Below are 21,792 nucleotides of genomic sequence, written 5' to 3' on the forward strand. Positions count from 1 at the left end.
TTGATAACGTTCGTGATGCTGTGAGCTTTACTCCTCAGAAAAAAACTGAAGTGAAAATTATGTGCTGATTTGAATACATCCAGATTCTCCTCTAAATATTCCCAGTATGGCATGCAAGCTAGCAGTCATGGTTCCCTCATGAAAACAGTTATATTGTTAGACCTGGATCTAAAGAGCTAGTAGAGGCTGCTAAATTAAACAAAGGGACAAACCTTCACAAATAGCTTAAATGTCTCACCAACACACTCTTCTATTTTCCAGTCCTTTTAACAGTGAGTTAAGTCTAGTCCTGGATTGAATAAGGTGGGTTAGATTTAATCTTATAAGTATTTAAATAGCTATTCTTGGGAATAATTAGTAAAATTAATTTATCTAGTACCTCAAGTATCCTAAGAGATTAAATTTATGAAGTAAACTAAAGTTAACTCAAGACTTGCTACACCTTGGCCACTGTAGCTGTAACTGCAAACCACATGTTATCTATGAAGTTTATTTGCCTTTGTATATATTATTTATCTTTAAAACAATCAGTTCTTAAAGAAAAAAATGATGGAAACATTTTGAAAAACGATTGTTAATTGTGTTCAAACAGACCCCTAACCTGTTAGGAAGAGAAGTGAAACTCTAAGGTGGCACCTAGCAAATATTTTACTGGAAAAAAAAATTAAAAGTTGGGCAATGATACTCAAAATAACTAAATTTACAAAGCAGCATTTTTTTTCTTAAAAAACAAAAACCCCAGAAAACTAAAGTTAAAAAACAAAAACAAAAACAACCCCCCACCCATTACCAACTTGAATTACAAACTCAGGACAAGCAGCTTAGTACACCAACAAGGACCGGTGTGATAAATTCTCCTTCTGACCACATGTTGTCATCAGTCTCAAATAGGTAAAAGGCACTCAACTAATGTAATTCTTTAGTTACATTTTAAGGCTTTTTTCCCCTAGGAGTAAACTTTCACTAATTAAAATGCTCTCTAAATCCTTTTTATTAAAGGAGGGGTGGGTGGGGGGAGAGGGTGCCTGGCACACAGCACACGGCTCACGGGATCTCAGCTCCCTAACCAGGGATCAAACCCAGGCCCTCAGCTGTTAAAGCATGGAGTCCTGACCACTGGCAAAGTCTCTGTAAACCTTCCTTTTGAAAGGATCTGCTATACTTATCTTCTGGTCACCTGCCTTTAAATTACTACATTTCAAATAAAATGAAATTCTTAGGAATCATAATGCTTTTAACTGGTGATAATAAGGAAGAAACCTATGGTTAAATATCCCAGAAATTTATTTAATGTTTGCTTGATACATTTTATATAGAAAGGTTGGAACTATTCGCTTTGAGTGCCTCTGGTAAATCTCATGGAGGCACTAATCTACAAAGGGGTGCCAATCTGGAGATATCAGAAATGGAAATCATAAGCCCAATTTATGTCTCGTCTTGAAGATCTGTCTCTAGTGAAATCAGGCCACTCCCTTAAAAAACGCTCAAGGTGTTGGAGCTACTGTATGAAAACAGCTAACATTTAGGAGGGCATTTCATGTTTTGGTCTGTTGGAACATTTAAATACTTAAAATAAAAAATATTCAGCTTTGAAGTTTTCAATACTGGAAAACTTTTAAGTCTAGGGTTTACAGCCAGGAAGGCTGCTTTGTGTTCCTTAAACTGGACTCTGTTTCCCACAAAGTTAATCTTCAGCTTTGGCTTCCATTTCTTCTGCATCATCATCTCCATCCACTTCTGCATTTTCTCTCTCAAGCCTCTCCAGCTGCCTTGCAAGTTCGGTCTCATCTGTATCTGTGACCACTTTGGGCTGTGGAAGCAGAGGCACAATTTCAATGTGAATGTAGTTAAACACACACAAATTCAGTTTCAATACTATTACTGCCTGGTATTTTAACTCTTATTCTGAGCGCTGAAATACTACCAATAAATTCCATGAGATAATAAAACTGAAAATATATATTGGCTGTATCTTTCAAACACACAAAAAGATGACCTATAAAAATACATCTTCTGGCTTCAAAATTTCTTCCACAGAAGAAATTTATTTTGAAAATTACATATGAAAATTTGGTTTTGTTCTTGTTGAGATGAGAAAAACATAGGACACTATTGTAGTTCCTCATTCTGAAATCAAACTTCAAGCATTCTAAATTCTGCTGCTGCTGCTGCTAAGTCGCTTCAGTCGTGTCCAACTCTGTGCGACCCCATAGACGGCAGCTCACCAGGCTCCCCCGTCCCTGGGATTCTCAAGGCAAGAACACTGGAGTGGGTTGCCATTGCCTTCTCCAATTCATGAAAGTGAAAAGTGAAATGAAGTCGCTGAGTCGTGTCTGACTCTTAGTGACCCCATGGACTACAGCCTACCAGGCTCCTCCATCCATGGGATTTTCCAGGCAAGAGTACTGGAGTGGGGTGCCATTGCCTTCTCCGTTCTAAATTCTGACAATAATCAATCACTGCTTTCTTTTTTCAGTTATTTTCATTGTCTTTATTTTTTTCATTTTGGGGGATCAGTGACCACAGTCTTGAATAACCACCCCATGATAGTTCTTATTTACTTTTAAAACCCTTTTAGGAAATTGAGTCAATGACTATTTTATACTTAGAGGACTTGTAGTTTTAAACCTATCTCATGTTTTATAAGTCACTGATCAGATATTTTAGAAGACAAACCAGTTACATGATTGAAACGTCTTTAAAACTTTAAAGGCAAAAAATCCCAGTATTGACCTCACCTCCATTTGAACATTGAAGACACCCCTCTTTTCCTCAATTTTTTCTTTTATAACAGCCATAGCTTGATTGAGGACAGAGAGGCCTTCTGTTCTCTCCAGGGTGGTTGTAGTCATTACATACCGAGGAGGAGCTATTAGATTAATCTAAGGAAGACAAAAATTCAATTATGAATGTACCTACAGACCACATAACAATTAGGATGTTTGAGAATCGTTTTGCTAATCTGCTGCTTTAAAAACAAATCATCCCAAAATTTACTCCCAATTCTGCAGCACAGCAATTTGAGGTAGTTTGTTAATGTAGCAGAAGCTAATTGAAGCTAACTGATACTATGATGTAACCCAGTAGTAGAAGCAGTCTGCTGCTGCTGCTGCTGCTAAGTCGCTTCAGTCGTGTCCGACTCTGTGCGACCCCATAGATGGCAGCCCACCAGGCTCCCCCGTCTCTGGGCTTGGATAATCTGTCTCTAAAATAAACAAAAAAGATTCCTATTTGGTTCTAAACTAAACTGATGGAAGAAATTCTTCTAAGTGATTCTGATTAACAGCCATCCAGTTAATTTTATTGCTAATCAAAGAGTCAGGCCAAACCTCCTTAAAACTGTGTGTGAATATAAGAGAATATATTGTCCTTTTCAAGATTCTATGAGCATAATGGGCACTGTGGCTACTTACTGTAAAGGAGGTTTAGCATAGCTGGTTCTTTGGCACTAAATACCAATAGGAATCTCTATCCATAGTGACAGTAGCAGTAGCTACAACAAAAGCCTACACATAATTTTAAACATTCCCTAGAAGTATCAAGAAGCACTTTTAGTAACACTTGATATGAAATATGACCATTAAAAAATCTGGATTTAACTTGGATTAAGTGGATATTTCAGTAGGGAGGGAGAAAACAGGCTACTCACTTTGATGGGCATGGTTTCTGTAGAACAATTCAAACCCGCTCTCAGAGCTTCTTTTACGGCATCGATGCCTTCATAACCATAACAAGCCACTTCAATATCTAAAATTATAAAAATTCAAAAGCTTACTTCAAAATACGTAAATTTTTTTTAAGTTTAAAAAGAAATCAGAGATATGACAAATACATTAGTACTCAAATACTTATGAAAGCTTTCATTACCCTTTCAACTAGAAATCAACCCCAGCTATTAACTTTCATATTTAAAAATATCTGAACATGCAGTGATATCATATCTTCTCACCAACATCAAGCCCCTGAATGATGAAACCATAAAAAAGAGAAATTTAACAAACATCTTGAATTTGGGCTATATTTGGGTTGAAATCATAATTCCAACCCCTCTGTGCTTCAGTTCCTTATTTGTGAAATGGTTAGGAGGAGTGTGATGAAATCTGAATGAAATAATAACCACGGGGGCTTCCCTGGTAACTCTGGTCAAGGATCTGCCTGCCAATGCAGGAGCTGGGTTCGATCCCAGATCTAGGATGCCATGGAGCAACTAGACTGATGTGCCATCTGAGCCTGTGCTCAGGAGCTGCAACCACTGAAGCCCAAGCACCCTAGAGCCTTTGCCCTGCAACAAGAGAAGCCACCACAATGAGAAGTCCGTACACGGCAACTAGAGAAAAGCCTGCACAGCAACAAAGACCCAGCAAAGCCCCCCAAATAAATAAAATTATAAAAAACCAAAATAATGTAACTACAAACTGTCTAGAATAACGGCATACTCTGACCCAGCAATCCTACTTTTAAGAATTTGCCTTACAGAACACCTGTATAAATGGTAAGTCTATGTGTATAAAGGTTAAAATGCAGTGTTTTTTGTAATGTAGTTAGTTGACCCTTAACAATACAGCCTTGAACTGCATGGTCTCCTTAACATGTTGATTTTTTTCAAACGTAAACACTAGAATACTACATGAACCACGGTAGTTGATTCTCAGATACAGAATCAGACACACAGGACTGACGAGGTTATATATGAATTTTCGAGTGTGCAGAGGGTGGGCAACCCTCTTATACATTGTTTAAGGGTCAACTACAGTAAAAAAGACTAGCCCAACCTGAACATTCATCAAGAGGAGACTGGCTGATATCAAGGTTTATTATTCTATGCAATATTACCTAACATTCAAAATGAGAATGATCCTCAAGTTCTACAGGGAAGGGCAGCCATAGGACACCAAATAGAAATAGCTAGTTGGAGAAAATGGTGCACACTATGATCCCATTCTTACGAAAACATAAAAACTTATATCTGAACATAAATAGCACACATTCCTATACAGCATAGGTATAGAAAAAAATGTCTGAAAGAATAGATCCCAAATTAACAGTGGTTAATCCAGAGGCATGGGAGGATATTACTGTACTGTCAGAATTTTAAAGCATGCACTAAAACAAAATAATCACTCCACCCAAAAAAAGGGCCAACTTAAGGTTAGCTGAGCTCATTTACTTGTGTCAATATATATGCATTTTATGATAACTCAGTAGAAGCAAAAATTACTTAATTTCTTTAGCTTTTCTTGCTGTGAAAAATAAACACTTAGAAACAGGCAGATGTTGATGTAGCAACATATTCTTTGGTGAGGGTCATTATTTAATAGCTTTTCTGGTACATGCAAAATATTTTAAACAGCATTTAAAAAATCATTTACCTGCTCGAATTTTGACAGCCTGGGGGGTCAAACGCCTATTAATATTGTTAATGAGTACTTCACGTTCATCTTCATTCAAATCTAAGCTATCCAAAATAGATGGGTCTCTGAAAGAAAACACACACAACAAAATGTCAAGGTTACTTTACTGATAATTAGGACACCAAACATAATATAACAGAATAATGTTTAAGAGCACAGCGTTTAGTGTCAGAATTAAGAGTTCAAATCTTAGCTTCACAATTTAATAGCTTTGTGCTTGGGGGCCTTTCTAGATCTGTTTCCAAATTTGTAAAACAGGAATAAAAACTGTGTATCTCACTGGACTGCAGAATTAAATGAGCTAATGCAACTGAAGTGCTTAGGCTTGTATGACAAAAAGAAAACACCCAAATGATCATTATTAAAAGGAAAATTTTAGAGATCTGACTAAAGCAAGCAATTTAATGTTTCCTATACAGGCATAACTTGAAGATATTGTGGGTTCGGTTCTAGACTACAATAAAGCACGTTTAGGAATAAAGTGAGTCACACGTTTGGCTTCTCAGTGCGTACAAAAGTTACGCCTATGCCATACTGTTGTTTTCTGTTAAAAATACTTCATTTCTAAAAAATGGTAACCATCATCTGAGTCTTCAGGGAGATGTAATCTTCTTGCAATAGTAACATCGAGGGATCACAGATCACAACAAAATATTGAAAAAGTTTGAAATATTGCAAGAATTCTCAAAATGTGACACAGAGACATGAAGTGAGCAAAGGCTGTTGGAAAACTGGCACCAACAGATTTGCTTGATGCAGGGATGCCACAAACCTTCAATCTGTAAAAAATGCAGTACTTGCGAAGTGCAGTAAAATGAATTCTGCTTATATATCTCACATCCCACTATAATTAAGCATATCCCTGTAATTAACAGTCCTTGCTTCAAGGAGCTCGAAAAGAACAAAAACATGGAAAAAAATTAAAAAAAAAAAAAAATAGAAGTGCATTTTTGCACTTCTGGGGTGAGGTGAGGAAGGTATCAGTGGGGTCAGGAAGGGCTTCATGAATGAGGTGGCATTTCATCTGACCCTTTTAAGTGCCACAAACAGGGACCAGTCTTGTTCACTGGCATGTTTGTTGAACAAATTAAAAAATGGAAAAAAAGAAATAATGACTAAAAGAATGGTAGGATTTTAACAAGACTATTTTAAGAAAATTCTGATATACTGATACTGAAAGACAAACCAACAGAAAGAAAAGAAAATGAGATGAACAGATGTTTCACAGAAGACAAATGGTCAATTAACGTATGAAAAGTGGTCAACTTCCACCAACAACCAGCAAAACGCAAACCCAAGTAAGACACTATTGGACATCAATCTGCTTTGCAAAAAGAAAAGAAAAATCTGAGATGTATATCAAATGTTGATGAAGAGAAATAGAAACACTCATAATTGCTAAAAGGACTATAAACTATAGAACCAATTTGGAGAAACTTTAACAAAACTAAGTAAATTTAAAGGTGCCTATAATCAGTCCCATGACTCAACAATTCTATTCTAAGGTATCTAAGAAATCTCCAAATGTGTACACAGAGACATGTACATGTATTCACATAGCACTATTTGAAAAACAGGGGAGGATTACCTAAACATTTTTTAATAGAGGAACAAAAAAGGGGGCATGTTCTCACAAGTAAATACCATATAGAAATGAATATGAAGTAGGCATACATGTATCAATTTGGATAAATTGATAGATTTATGAAATTTACAGTAACTGATAGATTACTGAAATTTACAGTAACAGCATCACAAGTAAAAATATAAAGTACTGAAAACCTGTCACAATGATAAAATAAATTTTGTTTTTTTGTTTAAACATTTTAAAACATAAAAAAGATTCTGTATGTACTTTTAATAATCTATTCACACATTTACATGTATCAATACCATAAATGATAATGACGTACACATAATTTCACAACAGTGGTTACCATTGTTGAGTGACCAAAATATCTTTGGAGGCAAAAAATATTGTTTCCAACTATCTCAGAAATTTTAACTAAAAGGGAAAAAAAAAAAGAAGCACATGTGGCATCGAATTATGATTGAGTTAAATCTGGACAGTTGCAACATGGCTGATGAAAGAGAAGAACTTTAACGGTGATAAATGAAGATTAATTCACTAGGATGAATGTTAATTTGTTAAGAATTTTAATGCAGAGCAGTAATGGAGAAGGTGCAGGAGGCAGAAGCTGTAAGCAGGGCCAATGATGACAGCAAACCGAGGTGAGAGATGTACTGACTGAGGAGCCCAAGACTAAAGGCAGGGAGGACAGAAATATAAAGCAGTGCTTGATGCCCAATAGCATAAACTCTGGATGGACCTAGAATGCTTGTGTTTGAATCCTGGCTCTACCATTTGGTAGCTGTGTGAACTTGGACAATTTAACCTCTGCCTCAATTCCCTCATCTATAAGATAGGAATAATAGCACTCACACCACAGGTGGTTGTGAGGATGACATATATGTTTGCTGTCATAATTATTACTCTTCTCACCTTTCCCACAATTTGACATAAAAAAAAATTAAGTCACATGAGGGGAGGGGGTAAGGTGGAAGGGATCTGGAGCCTCAGGTGAGTAGGCATGATGGAGGCTCTAACAGTTCAAAGTCCCACTTGGCCATTCTGAGGGCTGAAGAGACTAATCTCCCATGGCAGGACACGAGTTGGCAAGTAACGATGCAGTGGTGAGGCTGCTCATGAAGTATTAACATCTAGGAGTGGGAGGTGCAGAAGTAGAGACAGTAAGTACAGAGAACTTAAGAAGTCTGACTATTAAAAGGAGAGGACACAGTGCTTCCTACAGGAGAAAAGTAGAGGGCCGGTTGAAAAGTCTGTTTTTTAGTATAAATGGGAAAAATCTGAGCATGTTTTTATGTTGATAAAGCAAAATCAATAAAGAAAAAGGCTGAAGACTCAAGGGAGGGAATAATAGATGGAGATGATATTTCTCAGGAATAGCTGGGCACAGGGATAAGATTAGTTTGAGAGCAGGAAGGACCCCAATTCCAGTGTGACAAGAGCACAGGAGGTAATGACAGGTGGGCAAGAGGTAAGTTGGATGAGATGGTGGAAGGAAACGGAGGTGATCCTGTGCAATGGCTTCTTTTTCAGGCAGTGAGCGCAGCAGGTGAGAGGGAGGGAAGAGGGATAGAGTGGGTATCTGGGGAAGTGTGGAGAAGTTCTGAAACAGCCAATCTAAGAATGGGAGGAAGAAGTGATCCAGAGCAAAGAGGGTGTGGGGCAGCAGTTAAGGCCCAGCTGAGGTTGGAGACCATGAATATGCGTGGCACCAACCTGTAAGACTGTGGTTGTTCCTAGCAGCACCCAGCATTCTGTAAGTGCAGAGAAGGCAGGAACATCGCTCCAAGGCTGGATGTAACAGAAGGAAAAACAGGGCAAAGCTCATGATATTGGCAAGAAAGTTATTGAAATGATGGACCATAGGTCTACGCTGAGTAAGAAAGAGAAGGCAAGAAAAGGTGAACAGACAGGGAGGAAAGAAAGGGTCTGGAATCAGAGCCTGATGTAAGAATTAAGACAACAGAGTAGGACAATGTGGCAGCTGGAAGGACAGGAGGCTGTGGTAAAAGAACAGAGTGTGTGAATTAAAGATTTTGGAGGAGCAAATCCTGGTGACAGTAAGACCCAGGGTGAGGTCATATGGGAAACTGGCTAACATGGCGTGGGCTGAAGGTCTAAGCAACTGAGGTAAAGAAAACAAGAGATTACAGTTTAAATGAAATGTCTATGCTGGCCCTGAAGTCACTGAGGACAATCACAAAACTTGGAGAGGAAAAGATTTAAGGCAATAGCGTCAGGATGGTTTAAAGAACTACCCAACTATGGTACACCAAATCATACAGGCTTAGCTTTAGAGGACTGGCCCATATCATGGGCCTTTTATACTGAAATATTTTAATCTAAATTTGACAAGGACTTACTACATGGATGTTGTGTTACTAAATGTTAGGCTCTCAACCCGTGTGCTAGGCCTAGCAGCTGTAATACCAAGGGAAAAGCAGAGCTAAGGAGGAGTTCTTACGAGACTGCGTGCTTAAATGCATCATAGGCACCATATCCGGGTCTCTTGTACTTGTCATCGAAGACCCAGGCAGTCCTCTGGAATAGGCTTTCCAGCTGCTCATCCTTGGTATATTCTAAGACCTCAGCAACATGACGAAGAATGCTGTAAACCTAGAAAAAAAAATGAAGAGCACAACAATTCAAAGATAAGAGATATACATTTTTTTTAAGAAGATATTTTTACATTTCAGAAGACAGCATGTAAAAACAAACCTTTGGTTACTTTGATTAGAATAACTCCTTAACAACAAAAGATTACCCTATGAAAACTTTTTTTCCCATAATTATTTCCTTTTCCATAACAATGAACTCAAGTGGGTGAACACACACAAACAGTGTAGCATTTATAGCCTAAGATCCAGAGCAAGTCAATTCTGGGACAAACCAACCTCTCTGAATATGTTTCCTCATTTAGAAAAGGGAGATACCAGTATCTCTCCTTTTTATTGTAGAGAGTTCTTACATGGATCAAATATAAGACATTAGGACTACTATTCCACGAGAGATGGGGGCTCGATCCCTGGACTGGGAAGATTCTCTGGATGTGGAAATGGCAATCTGCTCCAGTATTCTTGCCTGGAAAACTCCATGGACAAAGGAGCCTGGTGGGCTGTAGTCCATGGGGTTGCAGAGTCAGACACAAAACACACACACACACACACCCCCCAACATGAGAGCATACAACCAGGATGGAGATTTTAGTAATTCTTTTGCTCTGTTATCTTTTAACAATTATCCTTCAATCCTACCCATCTGTTACTCACTGCTGCCAATTTTTTTTTTCTAATCTCCTAAAAATAAAAGGCCTCAAAGAAGAGAAAGTGTATTAAGAAAGGTTTCATGTTAATTACACACAAAAACTGACCCAGGGAAGGTAATATCATTGGCTATTTCATTCTAACATCATCCCAATAAGATCTACTCACGTACTTATTTTACAATATTTTACAACAGCCTAGGGGAACAAACAAAATGGAAATTTCCTAGAGACGTGCTTCTCCAATTTGGACTTGGTGGGACTTGAAAGATTTGGGTAATGGTCTCATAGCTTTTGTATTTTTACTCTTTTACCAGGGTTAAGCAAGATTTAAAAAACCTTCTCTTCATTTAAACAGTGTTCTTGGCATTTTACCTTGAAGATAAAAACATACAGGGCAGAAGAGAACGAAAGACACAAAAGAAGGATAAAGAAAAGAGAAGCAAATGGAAACTCCCAATAAGAACTGAAGATCTAGGGAATAAAGGAAAATCTGAATAGGACCAAAGAACAGAAAAATACAGGAAGATGAGAATGAAGAAATGACAATTCCTGCCTTATTAGTGCTTATTGTGGATAAGTAACAAATAACAGCAAAAATAAGAAAAAAAAGCTGGTTGTTTCTGTGATCCTTACCCCAGAAGAGTTGAAAGTCAAAACTTACATGTTATGACAGCCAAATCAGCTAAACTCACTCATAGTTAACATAAAAGAGCTTAAAAACACTAATGGTCTGGTACTGATCTGAGAACATTATTAGACTTCAGTGCTTTAACGTAGTAACATCATGAGACAACTGATGTTGTCTCACTAAAGTCACACTCTTTCAAAATGGAGTGTTCAAATTATTTTCCTATGAAGCACAGAACTGAAAATGGAAATACAGATACAGAAAATCTAGGTTTTTGTTTCTGCCAGCAACATGCCATGTAGATTATTTATTAAACACATTTAACAGTGGACTAATTTGACTAAATAATCAACTTACAGTTTTGGATTTGGTAAATTTATCTTCACATTTGATTGCTTCCTCTGGTGAAACTCTTCTTTTTGACAAATCAATATATCCTATATGAGAAAAATTTGAAAACATTATCTCTGTCCAGGTATCAACAAATCACTGACAATTTTCACAACCATATTGCTGGGGTGGCATACCTACACTTATTTCCTACTTAAATTGTATCAATAAAAAAAACTGCATAAGAAGTATATGTATTATGAACGAGTATTATGTTTTAAAGTAAATTTTTGTCATCATGTAATGTTATCTTGGTGGAGGGAACTAATAATTTTAATTATCCATATGAGAGGTAAAACCATGTCTATTAAGCATCAGAGGATCAACTGTATCATGTTTTCTGTATTCTTGATGTTCTGACATTTGTGGCCTGGCTGACCAGGGAAGCCTCTGCTGCCCAGCACTAGCCAAGGGCTCAATGGGAGCCTTTCACATGGAAATCAGCCAACGCAAAGCCCACGTCCCCAGCCATCTCATCAAAGTTCCACACATCAGGCCAATACTCCCCCATGCCCTAAACCGACGTAGGGCCAGATACCAGACAACGAGAGACAGTGCCCGTGCACCAGGCACTGCCCATACTATTCAGATGAGCCAAGTGTAAACTGTTTACAACAACCTGCCTTGCCTTTCTCATGGAAACCTCAATACAGGCTCTGGCCTAAGGTTTCCCCTTGCTCTTCCTGCCTCCTGATCAAAACTGGTGCTTCCTCATCTGGCTTTGCATAGCATGCTGGGTCCCCATTTCCTGGGAAACTTTAGTAATAAAAATCTTCTTTCAATGGCATGGCCACTCCATGTCACCAGTCACCTTCATAAATGAAAGTCCCATGGGCACAAAATGAGACAAGAAGTTAAATGTATTTTAAAGAATTAAATGTTCCAAAGTTCACTGGAACACTATTTACAACAGCCAGGACATGAAATCAACCTAAATGCCCAACAGTGGAGGAATGCATAAAGATGTGGTACATACACACAGTGGAGTATTAGTCATGGCTATCAGGGGATAAGATGGGGAGATAAACTGGAAGACCAGGACTGACATACATACACTACTACATATAACTATACTCAAAGCTCTATAATGGCTTACCCGGGAAAAGAATCTAAAAAAGACTGGATACATGTGTATGTATAACTAATTCACTTTGCTGTACACCTGAAACTGACACAACACTGTAAATCAACTCTACCTCTCAAAAAAAAAAAAAAAAAAAGAATTAAAGAGAAAATGGTCTTTCACCTTTACCCACATATTAGGTTGCAAAAGTAATTGCAGTTTTGCACTGTAGAAATTTGCTGGAATACATTCTTAAATGTGGCTGTTATACATTATTTTAATGTGCAATTATTGCTTTATGTTTTTTGCTAATGAATTATTACTTGCTGTTTATTTCATATGTATTTATGTATTTTAGACTATGGAAATAGTCTATGGAAATGATATTAGACAAAAAACAAATCTGAGTGATTTTCTTATTTGAGTTCAAAATGGGTCGTAAAGCACAGGAAACAAGCTGCAACATCAACAACGCATTTGGCCCAGAAACTGCTAATGAACGTACAGTGCAGTGGTGGTTCAGAAGTTTTGCAAAGGAGACGACTGCCTTGAAGATGAGAAGTGCAGTGGCTGGCCATCGGAAGTTGAGAACAACGGAGAGTATCACGGAAGCTGATCCTCTCAAAATTACACGAGAAGTTGCTGAAGAACTCAATGTCGACCATTCTACGATTATTTGGCATTTGAAGCAAATTGGAAAGGCGAAAAAGCTCAGTAAGTGGGTGCCTCAAGAACTCACCGCAAATCAAAAAAATAATCGTTTTGAAGTGTCATCTTCTTTTATTCTACACAACTACAACGAACCATTTCTCAGTTGGATTTTGTTGTGTGGCAAAAAGTAGATTTTATACAACAACCAGCAACGACCAGCTCAGTGGTTGGACCGAGAAGCTCCAAAGCATTTCTTAAAAAAGTCAAACTTGCACCAAAACTCATCATCACTGTCTGGTGGTCTGCTGCCAGTCTGATCCACTACAGCCTTCTGAATCCCAGTGAAACCATTACATCTAAGAAGTATGCTCAGCAAATCTATGAGTTGCACCGAAAGCTGCATCCCTGCAGCTGGCACTGTTCAACAGAAAGGGCCCAATTCTTCTCTGCAGCAATGCCTGACCACACGTTTGCACAACCAAAGCTTCCAAAGTTGAATGAATTGGGCTACGAAGTTTTGCCTCATCTGTCATATTCACCTGACCTTTTGCCAACTGGCTACCCATTCTTCAAGACCTTGACAACTTTTTGCAGTTGACAACCAGCAGGAGGCAGAAAATGCTTTCCAAGAGTTTGTCAAATCCTGAAGCATGGATTTTTTTGCTACAGGAACCAACCAACTTATTTCTCTTTTGCAAAAATGTATTGATTGTAATGGTTCCTATTTTGCTTAATAAAGATGTGTTTGAGCCTAGTTATAATGATTAAAAATTCAGGGTCTGAAACCATGCTTTTGCATCAACCTAATATCTTTCAGGCTAAACTACTTCCTTTACCATCTCTTATAATGCAGTTCTGTCTTGTAAGAAATTCCCCTAGTTTCTATTTACCTGATAATGTCTTCATTTGATTTTTATTGCTGAATATTTTCTTTAGAAACAGAATTCTGGTTTGATAGTTTTCTTTCAGTGTTTTACAGATGTCATTCAATGCTCTGACCTTCATTATTTCCAATAAAAGAATGCCACTGTACTTTGTATTACTGTTCCCCTGTAAATAACATCATTTTCCTTGGCTATTTTGAAGATTTTATTTTTCAATAGTTTGGTATTCCTAGATGTGGTCTTGGTATTTATTCTGCTTCAGGTTTGCTGAGCTTCTCTAATTTGTAAACATTTTTTCTCCCAGCAAATATGGAAACTTCTGGCCATGGTTTCTTCAAATGTATTTTCTGCTTTTTTCTTTCTCTTCTCTTCTTTTGGAATAAAGCTTTTGATTGTTAATAGGTTGCTCTTTTTTTCCTCTCAGTTCTTCAGATTGGTTCTTTTTAAATGAACTACCTTCAAATTTCAAGCCTTCTGTTATCTTTTATCTGATGTTAGCCTATGCATTGAATTTTTTAGATACTAAAAAAAATTTCATTTCTAGAAATTGTATTTAGTTCTTTATGTGAGTTTCTAATTTCTCCACTAAGATTTCTGCTCACTCACTACGAGTACATTTTCCTGATATCCTTGAGCAGTTAAAACATATTATTTAAAATGCTTATCTGCTAATTGCAACATCAGGGTCATCTCTAGGTTAGTCTCCACTGATTATCTTTTTCAAATGGGTCATATTTTCCTGTTCAAATATTTAGTAATTCTGAATTGTATTCTGGACATTAAAAAAGATATGTGGCAGAGCTCTGAATTCCTTTAGGTTCCTCTTAAGGATACTGATTTTGTTGTTGTTGTTGTTCACTCTGCATGGCTTGTGGGATCTGAGTTCCCCAATCAGGGACTGAACCACCACCTCTGGCAGCAAAGGTACAAAGTCTTAACCACTGTACTGCCAGGGAACTCCCAAGGATACTCAATTTGTTTTAGCAGTTAACTTGTCTGAATTCAAAACTATACAGAGCTGTCTCCTCAGATGGAAAGCAAACAAAATTTGTTTAGATTTTTATCCTGTAGGGCTGCTTGCAGTGTAACCTCTACAAGCAGTTCAGAAGTCAGCTAGAGATTTGAGCAGAATTTTTATATATAAACTTAGGGGCTCTCTCTGTGTCTCTTTCTCTAATCCCTATCACTACTTTCCAATTGTTGTGGCTGTCCAGAACTCTTATCTCTGGCTCTCAAAGTCATTAAGACTGAGGGTTTTCCTTTAGAATCTTCACTGCCCTGCTTGGTATATCATGGCACTCAGTCAAAAGGCTGTAAACCTTATCCAGTGCAGTTCCTGTCTTCCCAGTGTTAACTTGCCTTCAGTTTCAGCCTGCTTTTGGTTGCTCCCATTGTCTTTGGATAAAATTTACCACCCATTTAGATACTTGCTTAGGGTTGACAGCAGTTATGTTGAATGGCTTATCCAACAGGACTTAAAATTCTAGTATCAGAAATGGATCTCCTCTATAGGATCTTCTGCACTTTGCTTTTTTCTTATCATGGAGATCTTTTCATATCAGAATATTCAGATTTCATTCTGTAGAAAATTGCTTTGCCTGGCTGTGTCATGATTTATTTAACCACAATTTAGATTGTTGTTTCATGTTTTTAACTTACACTGTACAATGTTGTTATGACAATACATTTTTACATCTAGCTACTGTACTTACACAAGTATACCCTTTCACTTTTTCTGACTGCAGTTGAAAATATATTTGATTCCGTTTTGTGTTATCTATTTCATGTAATAGGAAAGCAATATAAGCTAAGACACCAGCTGAGGTCCTACTAGGGCAGTGATTAAACACAATATTAAACGGAATAATCTCAGTCTTCAAGTAGTTTAATAAATGGGGGCTAGGGAGAGTGCTACAAGTCATATCAAAACATTCAGAATAATCAATGTGCTAATGGTAGCATCTTTTAAGAGGTAATACAAGCTGTCTCCAAAGTTTATTATCTAAGATTATAATCAGAAAAAAAGTCAGTTACGTATAAAATCATTCGTTTGCAAAAGTATCAATTAACTAGATGGCTGAGGAGATTCAGAAAGACAAGTTCAGTCAGGGTGACTGACTAGTCTTTTAAGTATGATGGTAACTACGTGACTGAAACGAACACCTGACAAATTAGAGAGACAGCTGAAACCAATGATCTTAACTATATTAACTGAAGACAAAACCTACTCATTGGTATCGTACAATGTACTTAGAAACTGTGTTCACAAAGGTGAAGACTTACATGGGGTCCAAAAAAGGGGCACCCAAAGAGTCGCGACTCAGCACAGTGTACACATGCACACACTCGTGCATACACACACACACACACACACACACTCTGAATAAACAGCACAGTAAATAAATGGAATACCTATTCACCTCTGCCTGAAAGATCCGGAAGGACCATAGGATCTGGGGGTCACAGACATTCTGATTACCAGAGAGACAGACAGTATTCAGTTCTAGATGTGTCTTTTTTAAAGACATAAAATATTCCTAAAATTCATTTACTTTTACAAAAGCTAGTTCTGGATAAACTAATTAACCACTACTAACTTAAAAGGTTTTGTTTAGATGGTTAATTGGCATCCTTCTCTAACAACTGTATGTAAAAGAGTTTAAGTACAAAAAGAGGCATTTTGTTTTTTTACTGCAGCAGGCAATGCACAAAAAATATATTTTAAAATAAGTTTAACTCAGAAAAATTTCAGATATAAATTATTTAACAAAAAATATTTATTATTACATTTATATTTAATAAGTACATATAAATGATTAAAATAAAAATTAAATATTCTTCTCATTTACCTTTTTCTTTGTCCACTCTAATAACAACCACACATTCATTCCTGCCAATTCGGATGAGTTTGTTTATAGAACGGATACGCCTTCTTGACAACTCACTCAGAAGAATCATGCCTTCGATGTTGTTGTATTCCAGCAAGCTGACATAAGCGCCCATTTCAGCAATGGACCTTACATTCACCATCACTACATCTTCCACCTCAGGAAATTTGTGTTGATAAAATCTACAACTTAGACCCGGCATTCTGCAATTTAAACAAAAGAATCAAGTCAGTGTTCAGTTAAGGTCAACATAAAAATATCAATTTTCCACGTCTTGCCACTGGAAGAAGTTTTTAGTCTTCTCATCTCTTTAAACTTCTTAAATGGTGCTAGAAAACAGATGAATGTTTGGGAACCAAGCCTGCATTTTTATTTTGCTCCACATTTTTCTAAGACTTGCATGATTCTCTACATTTAGTTTCAAAGGAATCCTAAAAAATAATGATCATTTATAAAGAGTAAAATATTATTTTAATACTTAATAACAAATGAGAGGAAGCATCACTACTGTTATAAGTGAAAGTGAAAGTCACTCAGTCGTGTCCGACTCTTTGTGACCCCATGGACTATACAATCTGTGGAATTCTCCAGGCCAGAATACTGGAGTGGGTAGCCTTTCCCTTCTCCAGGGGATCCTCCCAACCCAGGGATCAAATCCAGGTCTCCCACATTGCAGGTGGGTTCTTTACCAGCTGAGCCACAAGGGAAACCTACTGTTATAAACCTATCAGCAAAACTAAAGCCACTCTTCCTCCAAGTCGGCTAAGACTGATTACCACCATATAAAGGGAAGAGTTTTCCAACAAATTAAATCTTAACCCTAACCACACATCAAATGATATACTCTATCATTTGTTGTTCAGTCACCAAGTCATGTCCGGCTCTGCAACCCCACGAACTGCAGCGTGCCAGGCTTCCCTGTCCTTCACCATCTCCTGGAGTTTGCTCAAACTCACATCCACTGAGTCGGAGATGCCATCCAACCATCTCATTCTCTGCTGTTGACACACACAACTCTATCACTTATTTTAGGCAGAATTATACATGTCACAACAAAAACTAAAGATTAATCACAAAACATACTACATTTAACTAAAACGTATCCTTCTGAATTTTTTTCCTCTTAAACATGAATTCACAACTACTATAATTTTTAGCTTCCACTTTTCCCATTACTTCCAAATAATCTTCTCTCTTGTTGAACAGGTATACTCAACCCCGAGAATCCTTTAGTAGATATCCCCACTACTATAAAGTTCAAGTTTCTCTTAATCTCCACACACTAAATATATTTAGAACTATTCCTTTTGATCCACCCAACCTACTTTAAACACGGCTCCTTTTATGACCCACAAGCCTAAAATCATTCCATGAATAGAAATATATTTTTAAAAGGAAGCTCTCAAATTAATCTTTGTTGGTAATTTTCATGTTTTTCTGGTAACCTTAACTAATTTACTATTGTTAAAGCTCAGAATATAGGCAATAATAAGATCCCAAGTCCTATGAAAAATTTGTGAAAATTTATGTACTAACTTACCTTTTTTTCTTATTAATTGGGTAACAGGGCCACATTACCTGTCTCAAAGATAAAACACCTACATCCAGCTCATAGAACCCCAGGGTTCTGCTGCAGGGCAGTTTCAGAACTGCTAACTGCACCCACATATATCTTCCTAGTGGCTTACCCACTGACTTATACATTTTTCTGCTCCCCACAGGGTCCTATATAATCCGGCCACTGCCTATCTTCCTGAAGTACCACTTTCCTTATAGTCTTCCCCATTTTATAGATGAAAAATATGAAGCATGGGTTAAGCATCTTGTTCTGTCATATACTGTTAACAAGTGAATTTGAACCTGTAACGTTTGAATCCATAGTTTGTGTCTTATTCATTAGGCTGTATTTTCTCTCAACATTATTGGTAAATACATGACAATTAGAAATACCTTAAACAAAAAGCACTATCAGTGTACACATTCAGTGCTAGAACATAATAAATTTTAGTATTAATATCGGGGCTTCCCTGGTGGCTCAGATGGTAAAGAATCTGCCTGCAATGCAGGAAAACCAGGTTCAATCCATGGATCGGGATTATCCCCTGGAGAAGGGAATGGCAACCCACTCTAGTATCCTTGCCTGGAAAATTCCATGGACAGAGGAGCCTGGCAGGCTACAGTCCGTGGGGTCGCCAAGTGTCAGACACAACTGTGTCTGACACAACAAGTTGTCAGACTCACACACATAAAATTTTTATTATTAACCTATCCTATTTAATAAAAAATAAACTGTATATAACAGTGGTAGAGAAATATTTCTCTTTGAAGCTTGACAAAATAGGGATTTAGCAAATAAAGGGAAGTAGACATACAATGGTCAGAATTACCCACCAAGAAAAGAGCTGAGCTGGTTGGTTCATTTTTAAACAGGGCTTTTTTTTCTCTTGGACAACTGTTCTCAAATATCTGTAGGTAAAGCACTAAAATTTGAGAGCTAAAAATGTTTCATACTGGGTATAAAAATGAACATCATGGAAAGGTGTGAAACATTTCAAGAGATTTAACAAGCACCAAGTTTCTTCAAATAGTAAAGCCGATAAGTTTGGAGAAGCAAGACCTAAATTGATTGTAAAAGAACACAGGCAATAGTGTAAAAGAATTCTGAAGAGTGATATGAATGCCACTGCTTCAGAAGGCGCACATCTCTTTGCAAAACATAATGTAAATAAAGGAATACTGCTGGTGCTATGTCATTCACAGTGAAAGACAGTAGATAAGCACAAAAAATAATCTACGACTTTGCTCTCCTACATACTAACTGTGGCTTAGGAATACTGATGTATTCCCATTAACTGCAGCTTCTAATGTGTGCCATGTACTTCACAGGTTTGTGGAGGACATCAAATGAAATAATATACAGGTGAAAAGAGTTGGAAAGTGTAATGCTATACAAATGTAAGATATTAAAAGGCAAAGGAAATATCATTTCCATTTTGCAACTTAATTCATTAAACAATTATTTTTATTATTAAAATAAGTACTAAATGATTTCCTCAAAGACAAATGCTTACTAAGTACAACAGGAGCTAAAACCAGGTCATATGACACTAAATTCAGAGTTTAACCCCCAAAGCCTCAATATGTCAGAGTACTACAATACAGTATGTGTTCTCCAGAAAAGAATCTTTCAAAATACAACTGAGCTCCAAGCTAATTTCAAACACCCTGCACCGTCAGTAATTTTGCCTGGTCAAATGGTAGGCAGGAGTACTTAAATCACTGCGTGCTCCAGTCGCCATCGTGGATACAGGAAGTCCACACTCCCTTCCAAAGCAAAGCATGATGTGACAGAGGCAACTCCTGTGGCAATACTAATTCGGCTCTAACACTTCTCAGTTATGCTCTCTGAATGCTCGCCTTTAGTACAGAAGTGCTAAACAAACAAAGCTTTTCAATTATTTCACTGTAGTTGAAAAAGGAAGCAACAATCTCTAAAACTGCGCATCTTCCTGAGATCTTTTGAGAACCAGAAACTCATTTGGCATCCGATCAACTAAGAACAGGCACTAAAGCTTTATGTAATTCCAAACTGCTGAAAGACACGGAGTTACAAGATTTTTTTCCCCCTTGAGTAACAACTTCAACAGGAAGAAAAACCAAGACTTCTTTGCTACACCTTTTCCCCAAGAAACAATGTTTCTTGTTTAATGAAAATTAAAGTAGACTAAGTCTGGGGTAGTTAATAAAAGGGACCTAAAATTTCCGTATCTTGTGTTTTTCAGTTCTGCTTAACCGTAAGACCACAGCGCTTAATTCTACAAGTCTATTCTCATCGGTGCTGAAAATACGGCAAAATGATACGTAGAATAATAAACTCTTCAGTAGTATCTTTTAGTTTCGTCTTAAGGACTGACTCATTCTACAGAAACGCCCAACTCCAGCGACAGGGTAACAAGAGCTTCGATTTTTTAATATTAGTGGTCAGGTTAACAAACTCTTCTTGGATCTTTTTTTAAACTCAACTCTTGTCAAAATCGTGGCCCAATCCACAGGTTCCTTGAAGTGTCCTGTCTGGTCACCATTGAGAGGTAGTATTTGCCGGGGCGGAAGAAGAAGGGAAAAGAAAAAAGGATGGAATTCTCAGGCCTAGAGACAGCAAAGTGCTCAGCGTCCTGGGGCGGGGTGTCACGGCGTTCTCCCCAGGCCGTCCCACCTCAAGACACCCCCCACTATCACCATGTTGACGAAGCTGTCCCATCACTTGGCCCACTTGCCTTCGCGAGATTCCTCCGTCAGTACCACGACACCTCTGCTACACGGGGAGCCGACACGCAGCCGGCGGGTGGCGGCAGTCATGTCCAGACACTTCCCGCGCGGGGACGGGAAAAGGAGGGGGTGTTAGCCCCGGGGCCTACACTCTACCGACCACCCACGTCCCTAGACACAAAGTGAATTCCTGGAGAAACAGACCAGAGAGACTAGTCACCTGAGGTATGTGTGTGAATCCCACAACAAGGTCCCACGCCACGCTCCTCTGTCGGAGAGATCAGGTTCGATCAGCCCTCAGCAGCCGCCGACTCTCCTCAGCGTGCGCTTCGCTTGACCACACTGCGCATGCGGAACCAGCTCGCAGCACGCAAGCGCCCACGGGAGAGGGACCTTTCTTCGTCACTGACCATAGAGTCCAGGTCCTCCGAGGACAAATAATATGGACCTTAGGAGGACCTGAAAAGTACGTTTTCTCGTTATCTTTAGCTTTCTCTAAGTAATCGTCAAGGCGCAGGTAAAAGGGAAAACTGATTCCTTGTCCCTAAAGCATAAATCCTCGCTGGAACCTTCAGTCAATCAGGAGGTGGCGCTGTGACCAAAGATGAAAACTGGAGGAAGAGAAGGAGCATACTCTTACCTGTTCTTTCGCTTGGCGCGTGCAGAACCGAGCGCAACAGCCTGGGAGGTGGAAGGGGAGGGGCTAGAAGGCGACCCGGAAATGAGGGGGCGATTCCGGGGTGCGCGCGCCTCAACAT

At 38.2% G+C, this 21,792-nt stretch overlaps 1 protein-coding gene across 2 annotated transcripts; it reads right to left on the bottom strand.

Annotated features, from left to right (window-relative positions):
• Nucleotides 1-998: 998 nt before the first annotated feature.
• EIF2S1 (eukaryotic translation initiation factor 2 subunit alpha) lies at nucleotides 999-21,760 on the bottom strand. 2 transcript variants are annotated; one of them, XM_005911486.3, is made up of 8 exons: nucleotides 21,675-21,760; nucleotides 16,730-16,971; nucleotides 11,250-11,329; nucleotides 9,464-9,615; nucleotides 5,370-5,476; nucleotides 3,650-3,747; nucleotides 2,739-2,882; nucleotides 999-1,810 (listed from the first exon to the last, which is right to left on the bottom strand). In XM_005911486.3, exons 2-8 carry the CDS (start codon nucleotides 16,968-16,970, stop codon nucleotides 1,685-1,687), a joined length of 948 nt encoding a protein of 315 aa, XP_005911548.1. In that variant the 5' UTR covers nucleotide 16,971; nucleotides 21,675-21,760; the 3' UTR covers nucleotides 999-1,684. The 2 variants fall into 2 exon arrangements, with proteins under 2 accessions (XP_005911548.1, XP_070233780.1); XM_070377679.1 differs by lacking the exon at nucleotides 21,675-21,760 and adding an exon at nucleotides 21,255-21,421.
• Between the last annotated feature and the right edge of the window lie 32 nt (nucleotides 21,761-21,792).

The sequence above is a fragment of the Bos mutus genome, chromosome 10 (assembly GCF_027580195.1).
Source record: "Bos mutus isolate GX-2022 chromosome 10, NWIPB_WYAK_1.1, whole genome shotgun sequence".
Classification (NCBI taxonomy): Eukaryota; Metazoa; Chordata; class Mammalia; order Artiodactyla; family Bovidae; genus Bos; species Bos mutus.